Source organism: Corvus hawaiiensis, chromosome 7 (assembly GCF_020740725.1).
Source record: "Corvus hawaiiensis isolate bCorHaw1 chromosome 7, bCorHaw1.pri.cur, whole genome shotgun sequence".
Classification (NCBI taxonomy): domain Eukaryota; kingdom Metazoa; phylum Chordata; class Aves; order Passeriformes; family Corvidae; genus Corvus; species Corvus hawaiiensis.
Genome location: NC_063219.1, coordinates 26,228,643 through 26,248,934, shown reverse-complemented (window position 1 = coordinate 26,248,934; position 20,292 = coordinate 26,228,643). Strand labels below are relative to the sequence as shown.

General features: G+C 40.1%; 1 protein-coding gene across 3 annotated transcripts in view; it reads left to right on the top strand.

Moving 5' to 3' along the window:
* Nucleotides 1-6,326: 6,326 nt before the first annotated feature.
* XRCC5 (X-ray repair cross complementing 5) overlaps nt 6,327-20,292 on the top strand; it is a 50,291-nt gene continuing 36,325 nt past the window's right edge. For all 3 annotated transcript variants that reach the window (XR_007204804.1, XM_048309720.1, XM_048309719.1), the window contains exons 1-7: nt 6,327-6,417; nt 8,745-8,858; nt 9,398-9,581; nt 11,271-11,319; nt 12,865-12,987; nt 15,709-15,897; nt 18,752-18,866. Coding sequence is in view for 2 of the 3 variants with exons in the window: in XM_048309720.1 (XP_048165677.1) it covers nt 6,400-6,417; nt 8,745-8,858; nt 9,398-9,581; nt 11,271-11,319; nt 12,865-12,987; nt 15,709-15,897; nt 18,752-18,866 (792 nt within the window). In the remaining variant the exon portion in view is untranslated. The remainder of the gene's footprint in view (nt 6,418-8,744; nt 8,859-9,397; nt 9,582-11,270; nt 11,320-12,864; nt 12,988-15,708; nt 15,898-18,751; nt 18,867-20,292) is intronic.

The window sequence follows — 20,292 nt, the reverse complement described above, 5'->3', positions numbered from 1 at the left end:
CCTCTGGGGTTTTTTTTTTCCAATAGCATGTGACATAAATGCTGATAAACTAATCTGTGGCAACAAAGGCACACTATTTTAAAAGATACAAAAGCCTAAGAAAGCTCAGTGCCCTTCTGAGATGCCTTACAGCTGATTTCTTTTTGAACATTTAGCATAATGAGGCATTTTCTGTTTTGAAAGTGAAGCTCCATTCAAAAACATCTGTGAGTGCTCAACACTTACACACATCTGAAGATCTGACTTATCTCAAACTGAGCACTAAGAAAATGTGATTCACACAACCAGTGCTTACTGGTGAGAGACTTGGTTCAAGTGATATGTAAATCAGATTACAAGCAACCTGTTGAACAAAACCACAGTTTAATTCTTAAAACACCATTTAGTTATCCTAATCATAAGAATTTGCTCTTTCACTCTCTTTCTCCCAATTTTTGTAACAAATGAGGCAAGAGTCTCATTACTCCTTTAGTGCACAGCCCTAACCTTATCCCAATATGTATTTAAATAGACTATGATACTGCAGGACAAAAAGTACCGGGTCCTGTTGTTGAAGCTGTATCACAGCATAGAGAAATACTCAGTTAAGGCTGCAAAAGAAACTTTAATGTCAGAAATTCCTGTTATTTTGGAGCTGAACTTCTGTAACTTTAAGGTTCTCTTTCCTTCTTACAGGAGAACATATTAAATAAATAAAGAAAAGGAAATTACATTATATAGACTCCTCCTGACAGTTACATGAGATTCAGCTGGGATGAAACCTTTGGACCCACAGCATAAGCTTCTGCCTTTTGAGCTAATTAAATAATTGACAGCTGTGGAAGACTTATCAATTTACAAAGGTCATCTGCAATCAGGCAGCAGCACAATTAACATCAGCAGCAAGACCTGATTAGAGATAAAACAGGAAATGTCAGAGCGTGCTTAAACAGTGGAGATGTTTTTAAACCAGCTGAGCCAGGTGAATTCCATCCAAAGCAAATATAAAACTGTCCAAAGCAAGCTTTAATGATTTTCCTTGAAAATCATGTGTGTGATTACAAATATATCTTCTACTTTGAAAAGGGATGAGAGAGGGCAAAGATGTCAGGGAGTTATAGACTCTGTGTTCCATATAGTGGAAAGCAGTATAGCAAATAATTAAACCTTTAATAAGAGCTCAGGAGATAATAAGTAAAAGGAAAACCAGGGTGGGGGTTTAAGGACAAATGTTGTTAAATCATCTTCCCACCTTCTTTATTTTCTTTTTATTCTTTAGTAAGGCTTTGATGCTGTTTTAAATGACATTCTTCTGTGCAGGCTGGGAAGTGTTGTGTATTTTGGTGTATAACAAAATAGCTGCAAAAGCAGGTAGAGTGATATATCTAGAGCTGTGTCTAGTGATTATTCCCAGGACTGGCCACCTTGGGCCTTCCATGACCTGACTGAAGACAAAATGGTGCTTATGAAATCTGGAAATGTCACCAAAATGAGGGGGATGGCAAGCACCATGGCTGAGAAGATTAGAGCTAAAAAAAAATTATCATTGCAATTTCATAAATGGATGGAAGGAGGAAAGAAACCAGGATTCAACTTGTTAGACAAATGTGCCATTCAGTTAATTGGGAATAGCAAACAGCAGGTGGAAGAACAACTGGATGGGCAGCAATTCTTCAGGACAGTACATGCAGGCTATAGAAGAGTGTGATTCTCAAATGTGACTCCATGATTGTGTGGAAAAGGTGAAAAACACATGGAGGAAAGGGGCTGTAAACATAGTTGGCCTGTGATTTCATGCTTTCCCTTTCTGTGGCACTTGATAAGGCCTCTGCTGGTGTATGATAGCCAGTGAAAGGGGAGTTTTTTCTGCCTGAGAAATGTGTAATCACTGCATAATCTGGAGAAGGGAAAGGGACGGGAAAGAGGAAGCTGTAAATTCAGCAGCTGGGGTGGGGGACAGTGAGGAGGAAAATCAACAGTGACACTCTTGTAGAAGAGGAACTGCAAACATGGATCCTCTGTCTCTCATCTCCATGCAGAAAGATTTGAGGAGCTATTTCTCCTCTGCAGTGGTATGGGATAAGAGTTCTGAGTGTTCTGCTTTGAAGTAGTTTATCAGATGTGATCTGCCCATTTGCCACTATTCAGGAGCCCCTGAGCTGGAACGTGCCTGGCAGGACACACCCCAAGTCAATATACTCTCCTTACTCGTTACCTCTCCTTCCTGTGTTTTTTCTTTTGTGTTTTCAGGCAAGGTTGGATGGTGTGGTATAATCATTCCTATTTTACTTTCTAATTTTCCTACTGCAGTAATTTCTTTGTTTCCTTTCTTAGGAAACAAAGTTCATTTCTTTGCATTGCATGAACTAAACTGAATATGGACAGAGCAGATAGACCAACAGATGAAAACCGTTAAATCCCCCAAAGGATTTTTTAAAAGTTATTTTTCAGTTTATTAAAGGCACAGTTTTGTAATGTGCCAAGTATTTATGAATCACAGACAGAGAACAAGCCCTGTGGACTTAGAGCTGCACCTCAAAGCTAAAGACCATTTTTGCTTTAGAGAGCGGATCTTTAAGATCTTTTTCCTGCAGGTGTATTCCACAGAAGCAACTAAAAAAAAAGACTGTGAGTTAAGCTTGCATCCCTTGGGAGGGGCCATCAGAAATCACTAAACAGACATAATAAATACTAGTGTTAGTCTGCACCACAGTTTTGGCATGTGCTTCCAAGCAGGTGTTTGGAAAGACCTCTTGGGAGAAGACAACTGTGCACCTCACAAAGCCCAGAGTGGGAGGATGCTAACAGATGTGCTTCCAAGCTCTGCTTTGTTTTGGGTGCCAATTTCCCATCTACTTTGTCTTCCAGCTTGCTGCCAAGCTTGTAATGGTGGAAATACAAAGCTGATTGGTGTCACAGTGTGTTTGCCCTGCTTTGTTCATCTTTAGAAAATTCAGTTCATAATTCCTCAGTTCGCAGTTAGCTCCCACTTTTATGTATCAACCCAGGTAAAGAATAGGTAATGATTGCAAAGTTAATTCTATTTTTCTGTAGGAAGTTCTGCTTCATGTATCCATTTCAATAAAACTATTGGGCTAGATCTCAGATGGCTACGGTATCCATCTTTCCACCAGGCATTTATCCAAAGTTTTACCCTGTGGGTGAAGAGGGAGAAAGGCCAAGTCATCTTGCTACTTTTATATTGAAGCCATTTACATTTTCTCAGAGATGCCATAAGCAGCTGGGTCTCAGCTGTAACTCTCTGGGTAATACATTCCTTCCTGTAAAAAAACAGGGAAGCCATTTTCCTTGCTGCCTTGTAAAAGCATTGAATGAAGTTAAGCACAAGGCAGACCATTCATTTCTACTTCCCAAGAGTGTGCTTATTTAATCCAGGCTTGGCTTTTGGGGGGAATTAACCAAAAAAGGAATGAGCAGAGCAATGAGTGAGAACCTCGCTGACACTGAGGTGGGACTCACTTTGGTGTGAATGAGATTACAGTTGATCACCCTGGATCCTGAGTCCTCTGAGATGTCACATATTTATTATTTATACCCAGAGACCGACATTCTGTAAAATAGAAATGGACAATTAATCACAGGCAGTTTTTTCCAAGCTTTTACAAGCGAAGATCATCAAATCTTCATCCAGGCTAACAAGGCCCCAGTGCCCCCAGATGGAGTTGATTAGTTAGATCTGATGATTGCCTATAAAGGAGCTCTGTTCAGACTTGCAAAGGAAAAAGGAAATGTGGATTAAGGAACGTGTTCCAGGAATGATAAGCCAGTTGTCCTTTGAAAGGTGGAAACACCTCTGAGGAAATCTGGCAGCATGAAGGTGCAAAGTGGAAATGTTTGGGTTTATTGTTTGTGTATTTTGCCAGAGAGCTAAAAGCCCCCATCTATGTCAGACTGAGAGCTGAAGGATAGGAATATCACAGATGGAGTTTCATGGTTATAGGTGTCTTTAGTTTTACTCAGACTTTGTAAGGAAATAGGGTGGGTAGTGCCTGGGCTGGGCATACAAACCTCCTGTAATCAGAGGTTCCCAGTCCTGGCCCAAATTTGGTTTTCCTGAGTAGTGTTTGCAATTACAGCTCTAGCTGCAAGAGCTTGGACCAAAGCCTGGGATTCAGCTTTCATGTAAAATCTAGGATTTAGAGAGAAGGGGTTTATGTCAATAAAACTGCTCTGTTCCAGCAGTCAGGGCTGGGGTTTTACTTTCCAACCCCAGCATAAAAATAAAATGTTCATTGATCATGATGCCTTGCAAAATGCTTTTCTGCTGGTGAGTGAAAAGCTATTGCTGATGAAATTGATGAGTTCTTGTCTCTCTGTTCTTCTCTCATGTGTGTGCACATCTCCTGTCTTGTGCCTAGAACTCAAGCTATGTTGGAAATCAGCTGGAGTGGAGTTTGCCTGGTCATGAGCCCAAGGGGGGGCTTTTGGACTAAGATAACATCAGGAATAATAATAATAGTAGTAAGCAGCCTGATTTCCTTGGCTGATTAATCTGAAATCTCCTTAGAGACATTCAGGAAGACAATGCAAGATTTTCTCTGGCAGTAGCTGACTGGGGTTTTTTGTCTACCGGTTTCCCCTAAAATGTTTGTCACATTGCCAAGCTGCTCTGTTCCTTTGATATGCAAAGTGCTGTGAAGAGAGAATCCCTCAATTATCAGTATTCCCAAAGCATGGCAATGTAGTAAGGAGGGAAAGGGGATTTTTGTCTTCAGACATCACTCAGTATAAAAAGGAAACACTTGTGTTTTTAGGGTCGTCTTCTGGTACGAGATTTTTCAAGTGTTTGTGTGAGATTTACTCTTTTGTAGCTATACTAGTATCGTCCCTTCGAGCTCTGTTTAGAGAATAATTATACATAATATGTGGGTTTTGAGATATACCTAGAAGTGAAAGAACACTGGTAATGATATTTTCAAAGGATACAGGGAAGGAAGTGCAGGACAAGAAGTACTCAGTACATGTGATAAAATACCATTCTCAAAAATCTCTGGTTATTTAATATCCAATGGGCACTAAGATATACCTGATATAGCATCTATTTAACCTGGATTTTTTAAAATCAGCGGGTTCCAGTTTTATCAAACAGCCTAGATGTAGTGTGGTTCAGAAATTCTCTCTGTTGTTAATGGTGGGAGAAAGCTAGTGTTGTGCCAGTGTTTAATAAAACAATCCTGATCCACTGGCGATTCATGGGCAGAATGCAACTTACCAGATGCTTCAGACAGCCCAAATCCCTGTCCTAGTGGTGAAGGGGAATGGCTGCTCCCCAGCAAGCTGTATCCTGTGGGATTCTGGGGTGCCAGGAAAAGGAGGCTGGAGAGCCCTAGGGACAGGCCCTCTGGGGTGGTGCAGTGGGTTTGGGTGGGATAATTTTCTTCACAGCAGTTGGTATGGGGCTGTGTTTTGGGTTTGTGCTGAACACATGGTTGATAATATAGAGGTATTTTTGTTATTGCTGAGCAGGGCTTACAGAGCCAAGGCCTTTTCTGCTTTTGGTATGGCCATGTTGGCAAGAGAGTTGGGGGTGACACAGCCAGGACAGGTGACCCCAGCTGACCAAAGGGATATTCCAGACCATATAACATCCCAGTATATAAAGTGGAGAGAAGGAGGAAGGGGGGGTATTTGGAGTGGTGGAGTTTGTCTTCCCAAGTCACCATTACACGGGATGCGGCCCTGCTCGCCAGGAGATGCAGAACACCTGCCTGCCCTGGGGAAGCAGCGAATGAATGCCTTGGTTTGCTTTGCTTGTGTGCATGGCTCTTGCTTTTCTTATTAAACTGTCTTTATCTCAACCCACGAGTTTTCCAGTTTTTCCCCTTCTGATTGTCTCTGCAATCCCGCTGGTGGGGGATAAGTTGAGCAGCTGTGTGGGGCTGGGCTGATGGCCGGGGTTACATCACGACGGGTGAGGGATGGGGGAACCAGGAGGTGCTCTAGGACAGGGCAGAAGAGCCTCTGACACTTGCCCTGCCACCGCCTCTCCTCAGGGACCCCAGTCCACTCACCCCAGGCTTGTCCTTGGCTACTCTCTGCTCGCACTATGGCCAAAATGACAGCCACGCCTGCGAGATGCGGCACTTTGACGTGGGGGGAGACCTGAGGAGAAAGATGCGGGGGCCACCCGACATCTCCCTTGCCTCTCCATAGCCCGGCCGTAGCCAGCGCAGCTTCCCCCCGCAGCCCGTCCCGAAGCGGCCCCGGCCCAAGCGCGGGGCCCGGCCCGGGGCAGAGCCGGCAGCGGCCCCGCCCGCGCCCCGCCCGCCGCTAGGCGGCGCTGCCCCCGCCGCGGAACGCGAGGCGCCGCCGCCGTGTTCCCGGAGGGACGCGGGGCGGGAGGGGCGCGGTGCCGGACGGAGCGCTGAGCGCGGCGCACCGCGTCCCGGCACGAGCGCGATGGCGCCCAGCGGCAAGGTGAGGGCGGGGGGTGCGGGGGTCCCGCCGCCTCCGGGCACCCACATGCATCCATCCCTGACACCGGGTAACTCCTCCCCGTGCTGGCCGGCGGGCCGCTGGCGCTACAAAGCTGCCTAGCTCAAAGGGAATCAGTGTTCCTGCTTTGGAGCACAGTGCAGCTCCCGCAGCAGTAATTGCCATTGCTCTTGCTAAAATAATGGTAGAACTGTTTTTGCTCTGTTGAAAATGCAGTTTGTATGTGTGGTGCGTTTAAGGAATCTTGTTGGTGAAAGCTGTGTTAGGTCTCTTGTGGTACAGGGCAGTTTGGTATCTGTTAGACACAGCTTTATCTGTGCTGCTGTAGCCATCTCTCCCTTTGCTTTATTACAGCTACTTCAGCACCGAGAGGTCAGCGATAAAGGCAGGCTTGTTCCATATCGCCCTTATCAGTACTTGAGCAGAGCAGGTTGGTTTAGCTCAGTGTGACAGTGCTGTCCTGCGGTCACACGTGCGGAGCATCGGGAAAGTGTCCCTTGGGACCCTGCACCTGCCAGCAGCAGCACTGGGTGAGATGCCCAGAGGTTAGGAACAGATGGAGAGATACAGAGAGGAAGGTTACCAAAAGAGGGACCTGCCCTCTTCCTGAAGGGGGATTCCACGTACCTGAACGGGCACCGAGCTTGGGTTTGCTGCCTTCCAGAGGAGCGTGTTGGCACCTGACACTCGATCGTGTGTTTTGTAAGGAAAACAGCAGCTCTTTGCTCCTGCACTTCTTTGGCTTCTCTAGTGTCATTCTCTAGTGTCACCTGTGAAGAGAGCTTTACTTCTTTTGGACAACAGGATGGATTTGGCTGCCAGCCATTGTGTGGTTTGAGGCAGGACAGCACCAAGCTGAGGAGGGTCTGCAGTTGCTGATGCTGGTAGAGTAATTCCTCAGGCTGGAGGTGGGCGCTGACAAGGCTCTTGAGAGAGCAGTGTAACTGCCTCTGTTCTTCTCTAAGCTTCTGCAGGCCTAGCTCACTGAGGCATTCATTCCCAGCTCCCAGGCAAGCTACTGGTGAGGGCAGAGTGAGGAATAGAGTGCTGAGACTCTGAGTATAACCTGCCAGACAACTTGTGGAGCTCTGCTGCTAAGCCTTCTTTCTTTTCTTCTCTCTTCCTCTCCTTGGAGGATGCAGGGGATTAAACCAGTGCTTGTTAAAATGACAGGGGAGGTGCACAATGTATTCTGGGAAAAGAAGGATAAAAAAATAGCTTGAGAGCTGCTAATGCAGAGCGTTAGACTGCTAACTTGGGCAAGTTTTCCTTAGCTTGGTTTTAAGACTTGTGTATTTGGGTGACAAAAAGGGCCAGGTTCTTTCAGCAGGTCTTTGGAAAGGTACTTGGAGTTACTTGAAAGGCCTTATGCAGAGCTTAGACCAACACCTTTTCTCTCTGTTCATCCATTTTGCTTTGCAAAAGCAGACTCTGCATCTTGTGTCACTTGACAGATTTATGATTTATTGCCCACATCCGTTTGGCAGCTTCATTTCTTCTGGAATTGGATATATTTTTTATTTTAGAACAAGTCAGCTGGCTCCAACCTTCCTGTGTTCGGGCAAACAATAATTTTTTCAGCCAGTGTAATTTAATCTACTGGCAGCCCATCAAGCAAGGTTTTTGTTGTATATTTAGGGAACTTCGGTTTAATCCATGAGAATAAATTTGAGCTGGCCTTGGACATGCAGGGTATCATTTTGCTGAATTGCTCTTGCAACTACATTCATCTGTATGATTAATCAGGATAAGGGGAGTCTGTGAAAAACTTTAGAGGAACTTAGAATCAAATGAGAAATTGCAAGAAACAATTTTATTTAATTCTAGCTTATAAATGGATTTATGGGCAGACTTGGGCAGTGTTTCATATAGATCAGTTAAAGAGGTGATCAGAAATGCAAAAACATGGACTAACTTGAGGGATTTAAGCCCCTAAATTGAAACTGGAATTCATCCTTGCAACTGTCAACTAAAATATCTGTTTAATTTCCTAGTGCAGAAAAGCCCTTAGATCCCTAATACATTCAGGGGGTTGTGTAGAAATTGCATGCCCTTTGCAGATTATTGTGTAACAGAGGATTTTTTTTTGTATTTTCCGCTGAAATGTCTGCAACATGGTACAGGATTAAATGATTTTCTTTTCAGTGTAATTCTACCAGTTCTGTCTCCCACCATTATCTCTTATTAACAGTACTGTAAAAGAAACCAGTTGTAATGTAGTTTGATTTTTTGGTTTTGTGTGTACCCTTTTAACCTTTTAAGTAATTATACTTATATTTTATTTTTTTATTCTTACTTATTCTTTCCAGGTGGCAATAGTGCTGTGCCTGGATGTGGGCTTTACAATGAGCAGCTCTTCTCCTGGTGAAGAGTCTTCACTTGACCAAGCCAAGAAGATTATGACAAAGTTTGTGCAGCGACAGGTGTGTGTGACTTCACAGGTGTTAAAAAGGGAGAGGAAACAATAACATCTGTGAAATATTTTCCTCATTTACTAATAATTGAAATAACTGAGGAATGAGTGAGAATTGGTCTCTGTTTATGTGGGAGTGACAGTGTTCCTTGTTTCAGCTGTATTTTTTGTGCATGAGATGTGATAGTTGGGTTGGTCACCCTTTTTCTTCAGGGCAGTAGAAACTTTTAGGGAAAAGTTTCTTTCTCTAAAATATTTCAACACTTAATAATTGCCACACAGAAGACTCATTTCGAGGACTGAATCAGCCAATTTTATTTGTTTTGTCTCAGATAGCCTCTTGTCAATTTGTGAGTTTAATTATATCTAACTTTGTGAACATGCTGTAAGATTACATTTTGAGAGGATAGCACTGAATAAGTAAAAAACCAGTAAATCCATTGTAATTAATGTTTCAAAATGAGTTCAGCTTGCTGTAATCTGCCTAACATAGTTATGTATGAATCTACCTGTGTTTTTATACCTGTTTTGTGTTCTCTGTATCTGCAGGTTTTTGCTGAGAGTAAAGATGAAGTTGCTGTAGTTTTGTTTGGCACTAATGGCACTAGAAATGACCTTGCCAGTGAGGATCAATACCAAAACATTACTGTACATAGGTCACTAAAGCTGCCAGATTTTGATCTGCTGGAAGACATTCAAGATGTGATTAAAGCAGGCTCTGAACAGGCAGACTGTATCCTTTTGCTGCAGAGCACTTCTTGAACTGATTCAGCTATATAGGAGACAGGAAGTCAGTGTTGTGAAATTGGGCTCAGCCTCCCAAGTTTTAACTGCTATTAGAGTTGAGCTAATTTGTGGTTGTAAGTTTGTCTGAAAGCTAATTTAGCTGCTTTTTGACATTCTTTTAGGCTAACAGAAATAGCCTTGGCCTTAAGGAATCATTGCTTTTATGAAGTGTTCTGTTAATGAAAGAGAACAAAGATAATAATATAATTTTAGGCCTCAAATAAGGCATGTATTTTTAAAAATAGCATTACAGAACTTGGTTTATGCTTTTTAACAATATGAAAATATTGTTTATTAAATAAGTCAGCAGAAGTACCAGAAACCAGACTGTCGTGGTTTAAGCCCAGCTGGCAACAGCCTCACACAGCTACTTGCTCACTCCTCCACCAGCTGGATGGGGAGAGACCTGAAAGGGCAAAAGGGAGAAAACTCGTGGGTTGAGATAAAGACAGATTAATAGGGAAGTTAAAAGCTGTGCACACAAGCAATGCAAAACAAGGAATTATTCACTGCTTCCCATGGATAGACAGGTGTTCAGCCATCTCCAGGAAAGCAGGGCTCCATCAGACTTAACAGTTACCTGGGAAGACAAACACCAGGACTCTGAATATCCCCCCTTCCTCCTTCTTTCTCCCAGCTTTACATGTTGAGTGTGATGCCAGGTGGTGTGGAATATCCCATTAGTCAGTTGAGGTCAGCTGTCCCTGCTGTGTCTCCTCCCAGCTTCTTGTGCCCCGCCGGCCTCCTCACTGGCAGGGTGGTACAAGAACCAGAAAAGGCCTTGGCTCTGTGCAAGCACTGTTCACCAACAACTACAACATCCCTATATCATCGTCACTGTTTCCAGCACAAATTCAAGACACAGCCCCATGCCAGCTACTTTGAAGAAAACTAGCTCCACCCCAGAGAGAGCAGAATAGAGGTTTATCAGATTTATTTATTTATAAAGTATTTCTAACATTGCCAAATATCTCTTCCTGGTTTGAATGCCGTTCATGTTTGAATGTATTCTGCTCTTAGTTACATATAAGGGGAAGAGTTTTAAAGGGTGATCCATATAGTGTTCCTTCATGTGTTTCATTTACATACAGTTCAATTTCCTGTGTTGTCTCTCTCTGGCCATAAAATGATTGCTGTGAGCTCTATCCAGGCAGTCAGAGCTGTTTCAGAGAAGTGTGCAGCCAGCCAGCTGGCTCACACATTCCCAGTGGAAACTGTGATGAGGAAGAAGTGATGAGATTGTCAGATGCAGGTGGTTAGAAGAAAAACTTGCATCAGAAAATGGTATCATATATTGAAATTTTATTGGTGGATTCAGAGTAACATTCTAAAGGTTAGATTGTCCCTTCATTGGACTTGAGTCTCTCATTGACAGTTAAGAGGCTGGGATCAGAAGCAGTCTTTTTAGTGTTCCATTGGGTAAGTGAGGCAGAGACATGATCACAATACAAACAAGTTATAGAGGAACCGCTTGCACATGAGTTATTTGCAAAGTATTTATCTCAAAAGAGTATTTCTTAACTAAAATGCGTGTTTGTCAGTCTTTGAGAGGGAGTGAAAACATAAAATTGTTTCCTAAGAAAAACACTTTTTGTTACTTGATTCATGTTCTGAGGTTTTTCTTAATTTTGCTTAGTTTTGGATGCTATTATTGTGTGTATGGACTTGCTTCAGAAGGAAACAATGTGAGTATGTAACCCGAAGCCTTTTACAGAATTTTGACTTTGCACTGATCTGATTTCTTGTCAGTCTTCTATTTCTAGTATGTATAAACATGGGAAGTGCTTTCTTAAAAAAAAAACCAAAAATAAAAAAATTAAATAAACGTTAAAGATAAACAGCACACTACAGAATTTTGTCTCTGAAGAATCCTGAGACATCTGACTTCTCCAGACAATCAGAGAGCTTTCTGAGGGAACTGGCAGCTTTGTAGTAGAGCCATGAGAGTATTAATGCCATTATAGAAGGCACAACGGCTTCACTTTCTATCACATTGCTTGTGATCTGTTTTCAAAAAGTGTTAATCTGGATGTTAAAATGCTTAGAAAAGGGCTACTAAGTTTAAATGTGATGGTACATTTTAGGAAAAAAAAAAAAGCAAAACTAGAAAGGTGAACTTGTTCAGCCTAAAGATTTAAAGACTGTTGGAGATGAAGTGGCTGTTTGTAAAATTTGCAGGCTGTAGGAAACAAAGGTGCAGTAGGAAAAAACACTGTTTAAGCTGAGAAAAAATGTTGACATCAGGTGTTACAAAGTTGCCAGTGAATGTATTTAGGCTGGCAAGGTGTTTCTAACACTCTCTGAACTAATGGTGCAGGGAAAGGAAAGTAACTGCACTTCCTCTCAAACCACAGCTTGAACATGTTTCTAAAAAGGTTATATGATCTAACTGTGAGTGCAGAAGACTAGACTTGGTGATGCAACTTGTATTTTTATGAATAAGGTCTAATCAGTGTGGAAAGCTGTATCCATTTAATGGTTAAAACTGAGTTGTGAGTGAAAATTACTGTGTTTATGGCATTATAGTCTTGAATAGCTATGGAGCAACTGGTTTTGTTGTTGCCTGTATACACCAGCCGCTGTGATATGGAGTTTGCCTTCATTTGAGAAAATACTGCTGAGTAAAAATTTAAGAAAATCACTTTTAATGCTTGATTATCCAGATCAAAACTGTACCAATTCAACTGAATTTTGTTCTGTCATTGGCCAGCCTTCCTGATCTGTATTGTTACTACTTCTTAGTGTATTGAGTTGTCTTGACAGTCCATCTTCTCCAATGAATCTACTGAATTAGGTTACTAAAATGGAACCCCCACCAGCAGCAGTAATTTAAAATACATTTCCACAAGAACAGACTTACAGCTGCAAAGGAAATAACCAGTGTAATCCACAAACAGCCTTACATGTTTTATTAGCATTTTATCCACATTGGTGAAAATTGGCAGAATTCCATTCATTTAGATGTAGTTAGTGATTTATACAGTCACAGGGCTAGAGTCCTCAATTTTAGGGTAGGAGGGAGAATCATATAAACATGTAGGATAAATAAAATAACCTATGATAGAGCAACTTCTACCAAGTAGGTTTTTTTGCTTCTTTCATTTTGCGAGTATATTTCTTTGGTAAAAGTAATTACAACTATGTTACTTTTGTTGTTATTTTGTAAGGAAATAATTAAAAAATGGCCTTATAATATTTTCAATAAATGTAAATGTTTTTTCTATTTTAAGAGGAAAGAAATATGAGAAGAGACACATTGAACTGTTTACAGACCTTAGTAGTCCTGTCAGTGAGGATCAGCTGGGAATTATCATTGCTAACTTGAAGAAAACAGGAATTTCACTTCAGTTTTTGTAAGTATGTAAATGGCTGTTTTATACTATGCCATTTTTTAAAGTGAAATTATTCTTTCTTAATAATTATCTTGAAATAGCTGGTGATCTGCTGGTGTATGGTTTCTTTAGAGGTGTACCAGTAAGTAGTATGATTATTGTAAGTACTTCTATCAGTTATACATACCATGAATTCCAGTTATGAACCAGGTCCCCTTGGTTAAGTGATGTGCAAATAAATGTTAAGATGATGACTTCTTCTCCACTTAAGCTTATAGCTTAGAGCCAAAGTCTAAAATGGGAGACAAAAGAACAATATAAGCAGAGAATTGGGAAACAGCCAAAAATAGTCTCAGAAACAGTGGTTTTGTCACAGCAACAGCCTAGATCCTTTTAGGTAAGGAAGTTACTGGGAAGAAATAATGAGGTAGTATTGCAGATATGAATAGCTTGATTCTGGTGTCAGTAGAAGAGCAGGTCTGAAGAGAAGGGTTATATTCACAATGACAGGCTTGGAAAATGGAAACAGTGTCTTAAGTGTTAGAACAGGAATCCCTTGACTGTCACGCTGTAGATATAGGTACTGATCTGAAGAACCAATGCTGGTGTTAAGGTCTGTATTAGCTGTTGCATGTGATGGCAACTGGAAGCTGTGAGCCTTCTAGAAGAGTTTATTTAAAAGTAAAACTTTGTGTGTTGCTGTTTATAATAAATACTTACACAGGAGAAAGTTAAAGCCCTAGTTTTACTGCTGACCATGTACTTTTACCTAGATCCAGCATTCTGTAATGAACAATGTTGTGAACTTAATAATAAATTCATCTAAACTATTTGCCAACCCATCTGGAAGATAAAAGAGGGGTTAGGTAGGAAAATGTGACTGAAAATCATGGACTGATCCTCCACAAAAAAATCTTTGCTTTGCTTTTGCTTAGGGGAGGCTGAATGCAAGAATGTCAGTTTCTGTCTACACAGCAAAAGCAGTTATGCTTCCAATGTGACATGCCCCTCCTGGCTTATTTGAGCTGTTGTTGGCATTGGAGGTGTGACACCATGAATCTGAGTACCTCTGCCAGTCAGAGTACATCTTTGGAGCTCTGGTATTTAGCTGCTGGTCCCTTGTCTATGAAGCACAAAGGAAACGTTGCTGTTGCAGCATTGGCTGCAGATTTGCACCCTGTCTCCCAGCCACACGAGCAAAGGATTATTTGATTTTTACATGTACAAATGTAAAACGCTCATTTAAAAATAATTTCTTGCTATAACTTGTCCTTTTGTTGTAACCCATGCTTCCATCTCTTATGCCCTGTTTATAGATTAGGTTGTAACTTGCAGCAGATGGTTGGTTTTCCTCCCTGTTTTCAGGTGCCAAGCACATGCTGTAGTGTTGGGTATTACGTACTTCTAATCACAGCAGTCTCTGAGCGTTGTAGAGTGAACGTAGCCTAACTTTTACCTATCAGAGGTTTGAAACTTTTTGATGTTGCCATATCAACTTAAAAATACAGTTTCTGTATTTTATCAGTGGAATCTGCTTCCTAAAAAGGTACCAAACACTTTGCTGAAGCTTGATCTTTAATTTTGCTATATGTGACACTGTTGTGCATAGTGTTAACTCTGCTTATTATGTGTTGCTTCATGGATAAGTTTAGTGAGGACTAATGAGGTGAAAGTATGGCAGAGATCTGTAGGCTGCTTCTGAAAAACATAATACAATGCTAAACTTATTTCACTTTGTGGAAATGTGCTAAGAGGTATCATGTGGTTCTTTCAAAATTGGAAAAGATGAAAGACCTGAAAAATCTGCAAGTGTTTCCAGGGGCACAGGGTAGAGGATCTTACACATCTTTCTCTACTGTGTTTGTTATACTTAGTTAACTCTCTCTCCTATATTTTGAAGAGCAGCAAAATCATTTTATCTATAACCCCCGGCTAAACTTTAAAATCTGATTCATGAAGTGCAGGAAAAATGTGTCATCTTCAGTCAGAAATTCACCTAGTGTTCTAAGCTATTAAAATCTCAAAGAGTAACATTTGTTCCGGAAATACCTAATAGCTCCACAGCAGAGAATGTCCTGCTTGCTGGCATTTGGAGCCAATACAGAGTCACAGGCATGGATGGCCTTTAACAAGTCATCTAGAGCAATCCTCTACCTCAGACTGGGTCAGGTGTATGCCTGCCATTGCTGAGCAGTGTTTGTCTAATCTTCTGATAAAGATTTGCAGTGATGGAGATTCTTCTTTCTCCTCAGGCAGTTGGTTTTAGAGATTATAGTTGGAAATACCTTTATCAGGTTTTTGACTATCTGACCTGACTCCGTGATGTGATTGGAGTGCAGGCAGAATACAAAGAACTGATTTTTTCCTTCCTCCCTGCAACAGCTTTGTATATTTATGGCTGTCTTGCCCTCTAATTTCCTTCTCTACAGGCTTTATTTTTATTCAGTCTCTTTTAATGGATCTTACTTTCTAATCAGCATTGACTTTACTGTCTACTCTATTCCTGTACGTGGATGTCTTTATTGATGCACGTTACTCAGAACTGGTGCATCACTCTGGTCAAGACATTACCAATGCCAAGTAGACTTGAAATACTACTGAATTTGTTTTGCAAGTCCTGTGGCTCTTTATACATCTGACTGCAGCTAGATAGAAATCGTTGATCCTGAGAACATTTTTGTTTTGATTGGTTATTTTAATAAGGAAGAAAGTCAAACTTACTGCTTCTTCTTGTGTTCTTAGTCTGCCATTTTCAGTGGGTGTTGATGATGGAAGTGGAGATACAAGTGCCAGCGTACATGCCCATATGCACAGAAACTCTTTTCCAAGAAAGGATTTAACTGAACAACAGAAGCAAGGTATTGATGTGGTGAGGAAACTGATGTATACTTTGGATGAAGAAGGAGGGCTGGAAGAAATTTATACTTTCAGGTAAATTTGGCTAATCCTTTTTATTGTACTATAGATTTACTTTCTGATTTCTTCTCCAAAAGATGAAGTTAAATAATCAGTCGTATCATAGTGTCATTGAAGTCAGTGAATTTTATGACTTAATGTACACTCAGTCCATTTCATACAGCTTCTTCAGTGGCTTTAGAATAAGTAGAAGAGCTTACAGATTTCAGGGGAAAATGAATTTTCTGTATCTCCATTTAAAGAAAAAAATCAATTTTCTTCCATTTTTAGTGTTGGAGGATTTTGGAGGGAACATTTTTATAAATCTAATTTCAAAAACATGTTTTAGAAGGAGATGGAATTTGTGACATAGTGCAGCTTGAACATCTACATTTAATGGTGGCCTTTGTTCCTTGGTCACGGACTTCTTCTAGCTCACTAGTTTGATAAACTCCCACAAATGCTTTGAGTAAATGTTGTTTGTTGAATCCTGCTCTTTAATCACAGTTTGCTGTGCCACTGTGACAAACTATATATTTTTTCAGCAGCATTCTTAATACAAGAATTGAAAGATGATTTTTCACTTCTTGTGACTAATATATCCAAGACTTTTCCACATAGATGTTGTCTCAGTTGGGAAACAGACAAAATGCATCTATGTGCCTTATCATGGTCTGATGTTACTGTCTCAGTAGTTCTGTTCTACAGTTATGAAAAGTGATCTTTTAGACAGTGTGGTTTTCAGGAAGCTTAGCAGACCATGGCTGTAACATGGTTATTAAAGGTAATTTTTAGATGAGGGTCGTCCCTGTAGGTTTGTATGCTGTAATTCATCAATTTCTTTGTGGGATTTCTTTCCCTCCCCCTGCTCAGGTGGTCAGCTTTGCACCTCAGCAGCCAGTGAAGCTGCTCCTTGAGCATTAGTGAAGAGACGTGTCACTGTCTCTGTAATAGTCAACAGAGCAGTCTGAGTCTCTAGAAAAAAGCAGGCTTTGTCACTGCTTAGAAGACTGCACAGAAAAGCAGAATCTTTCCTGGCCCGTTTATCCTTTAGGATAATCCATATGCATGAACCTACCATGTGGCTTGGCCTCTTTATACTTTTTTTATCACAGACTCTTTCTACTCTACAAGCTGTCTTTGTGCCATACTTTCAGGGGAAATCCAAAATCTCTGGATAAATAGGCATTTGGCTAGTAGATTAAAGCTTTAGTTGCAAAAGTTGTTTAAAAATATGTGAGGTTTTAGATGCAATTAAGTTGCTTATCAAGCTTTAAGAAGTCAGTTTTGCCAGTCTGTCATGATAATTGGCCAACTCAGATATACTCTCCATTTTCCCAGATTCATTATTCCTGCTGGTAAAAATATTTCAACTCTTGTAAAAATAAATTAGCCATGCCAGGAAAGTGAGTGAGGAGATTTTGTTGTGTTGTTTTAAGTCATGATACTCGGTCTGTTAGACAGGAGGTACTTCTGCTGCCTCTGGGTTTTGGGGGAAGGGTTGCAGAGTGGAGGAGAAAGGTTGTGTTTATAAAATACAAGTGGAAATGTACATTTGCAAGGGTTTTATTGACTGTGTCATCTTTGGTAACAGGCAACATTTTTCTTCTATACATATAAGAAATTAAAGAATAGAGTTAATAAATTGAGCTTAAATTACATTTTTAGGCATTTGGCACTTATGTATTTGATCTTCGTACTCATCCTTGAATGTATGTGTTGCAGTATGATGTAGTAGAAGGTTCTTTTTAAAAATCCTGTATTGATGTCTTTATTGCTAGGAAAAAAGTCCTTCTTTCCTTTCCCTAAGGAAAAAAAAATTAAAAATCCAATGTTTATCTCATTTAAAAATCCCAGTGCATTTTTGTCTTTCACTGTGCTTTTAGAATTTTGAAAAATCAACCCTGTTCATACTAGGAAACCTGAAAAGCAGAATGCCAAGTAGAAGTTTCTGCTGATGTTTTTAGGAGCTGATCTTGATTTCTGCCAGACAAGTGCTTTCATCAAGAGAGTGGTAGATTCCAGGTTTTATCACAATGTGAAAAAGATGAGTTCAGTATTGTTTTATCTTTGTTTTATCATGCAATGAAAGAAAAAAAATTGAGAGCTTTCTCTGTGTTGGAATTTTACAGCCAAATAGCCAAAATAGTTTGCATTAGCTGAAAGCTGTTCTGGGGGGCAAGCCTATTTGAATTTACAATGATATATTATAAATTACTGTGAATTTTAAATTTTGGACTCCATTGCTAAAAGTTGTGCAATTAAGTTTACACTTTTTAGTATAAACTCATTGCAGTTCCTTTTTTTGTGTTTTTTTGAACTTGTATATCTGCTGTTAGGCTAGAAATAGTTGAAGTAACTTCCTTCACTCTGACAGAATGCTCTTAAATTAATGAGTTCATTAGTACTGTATAAAATAAAGTGTCAAAAGTTAATTTCTACGTAAACAAAATCCTGTTAATTGCAACTGGATTCTTTATTTCTTCAGCTGCACTGCAGAAAGCATTTTACCACTTAGAGAGCCTTTTCTAATTTGTGTTGTTCAGATCACTACATGCCCTAATTGGGTGAGCACAGATAAATGTAAAATGCTTAAGAAGCAATTGTGTAGTTTTATCACTAGACCTAACACAGTGCCTTTAAGCCTTAATGTCACACCATCATAAAGGCTCAAGATGGGGATAATCTACTGTACCACCTCTTTTTTTCGTTATCTTTTCCGACAATGGTTAATGATAAGATTATTGATACAGTTTATTTTCTAATGCTTTATGCAATCTAATCGGAAACAGTTTGGACTCCTGCATTTCCTTAAGGAGAGTGTTTTGTCAATAATACTTTATTACAGTTTGCCAGAGTTCATTTCTGTTTTCCTGATTCCTTCATTTAGAGAGAGCCTGGAACGTCTTTCAATGTTTAAGAAAATAGAAAGGAAGTCTATCCCTTGGCCCTGCCAGCTCACTATTGGTCCTAATTTGTCTATAAGGATTGTGGCCTACAAATCAGTAAGTACATAAAGTGATATGTTTTAGTGTCATTTGGCAGCAAGTTAGGTGCAGCTGCATGTTTTTTTTCCTTGAAGCTAAGAAAATAAAAGATAAAACAACATCCAAATAATTAGGATAGAGATTTTTATTTGCTTAGAAGCCAGTACATCTAAAATTGTGGTTTAGTACATCTAAAGCTGTGGTTCCCACAGCAACTTTAACTTAACCATACACTCGTTGAATAACTGAAATTCATACGGTACAGAAGTAGGAGTAACTGCTGTCTAGTCTGGCACTTAATGGTATTGAAGTTGATGACCCTGATTAAGAATGCTGTGATTGAAGATTTACATTCAGCATCAGTGATATGTGGGACTTTATATATATTTCTTAAGCCCTAGACACAAGAAGAATTTTGGACGTGTGTGTAAAATGGTGGATGTAAATGTTTTACCAGCCATTGTTTCAAATCACATCTGTTGTTATTTCAGACTTGGAATAAAAGGTCTGTTTTTTCAGCTTGTTTGTACTGTTTGGCAGAGCTTGGGGCCATTCTCTTTCTTAGGGTTTAGTTTAGCACTTTAATCAGTGCTAGGAAAAAGTAAGTGTATTTAAAGACATAAAATGTGCAAATTTCTAGTTAGAGAATAGTTAATAGGTAACTGTGTAGTGTGGCAGTATTGAGGGATCTGGTGAGATGGGGATTAATTATTTTGTTATTTTAACATGAAACTGAGTCTGATATTATGAAGGTGAAATGTATCTGAATTCTGAGAGATGGGTGTACTATCCTTGAAAGACATCAACTTTCGATATATAGTTATTAATAATTTTTATTAGGCTATTGTGCCAGACCTGTGCAAATAGACAGAAAGAGTCCCCTCCCAAAGACGTTTACACACAAAATAAAGTAAGTTTGGGAGAAGAAGCAACATGAACTGAGTGACTGGCCTGAGGTCATACAGCAGTCATACTGACATAATATATTCTGTCTTTACTGTTTTCTGCTCAGCTCTACATTTTTCTTCTCATGTACTAACTATACAATCAATTTCACTTAAGCAGAGAGAAAAGAAAGCAATTTTATTTCCCTGTAGTTGGGAAACATTCACTCATTGTAAATACTTACTCCTCCTTTCCCTTCCCAGTCCCATAATGCAGCTGGGATTTTTTTTGCCTTTTGGGGAAGTTGCAGTAATATAAGGTATTTTTATCCTGTAGTGTAGTAAGCCTGATGGAAAACTTGGCCAAACAAGCTAAATGAACATTGAATCTTAGTGTATCTTTAATATATTTCTTAATGCTTTGTCAAAAGTATTTATACAGTTGGAAGTAGTAAATTGCATAGCAAGCAGGTTACACAGTATCCTGTGACCGAAAGACTTCCACAAATGGCTTAACCTACAGGTTTAATGAATAACCAGGACAAGTATGCTGTCAATAT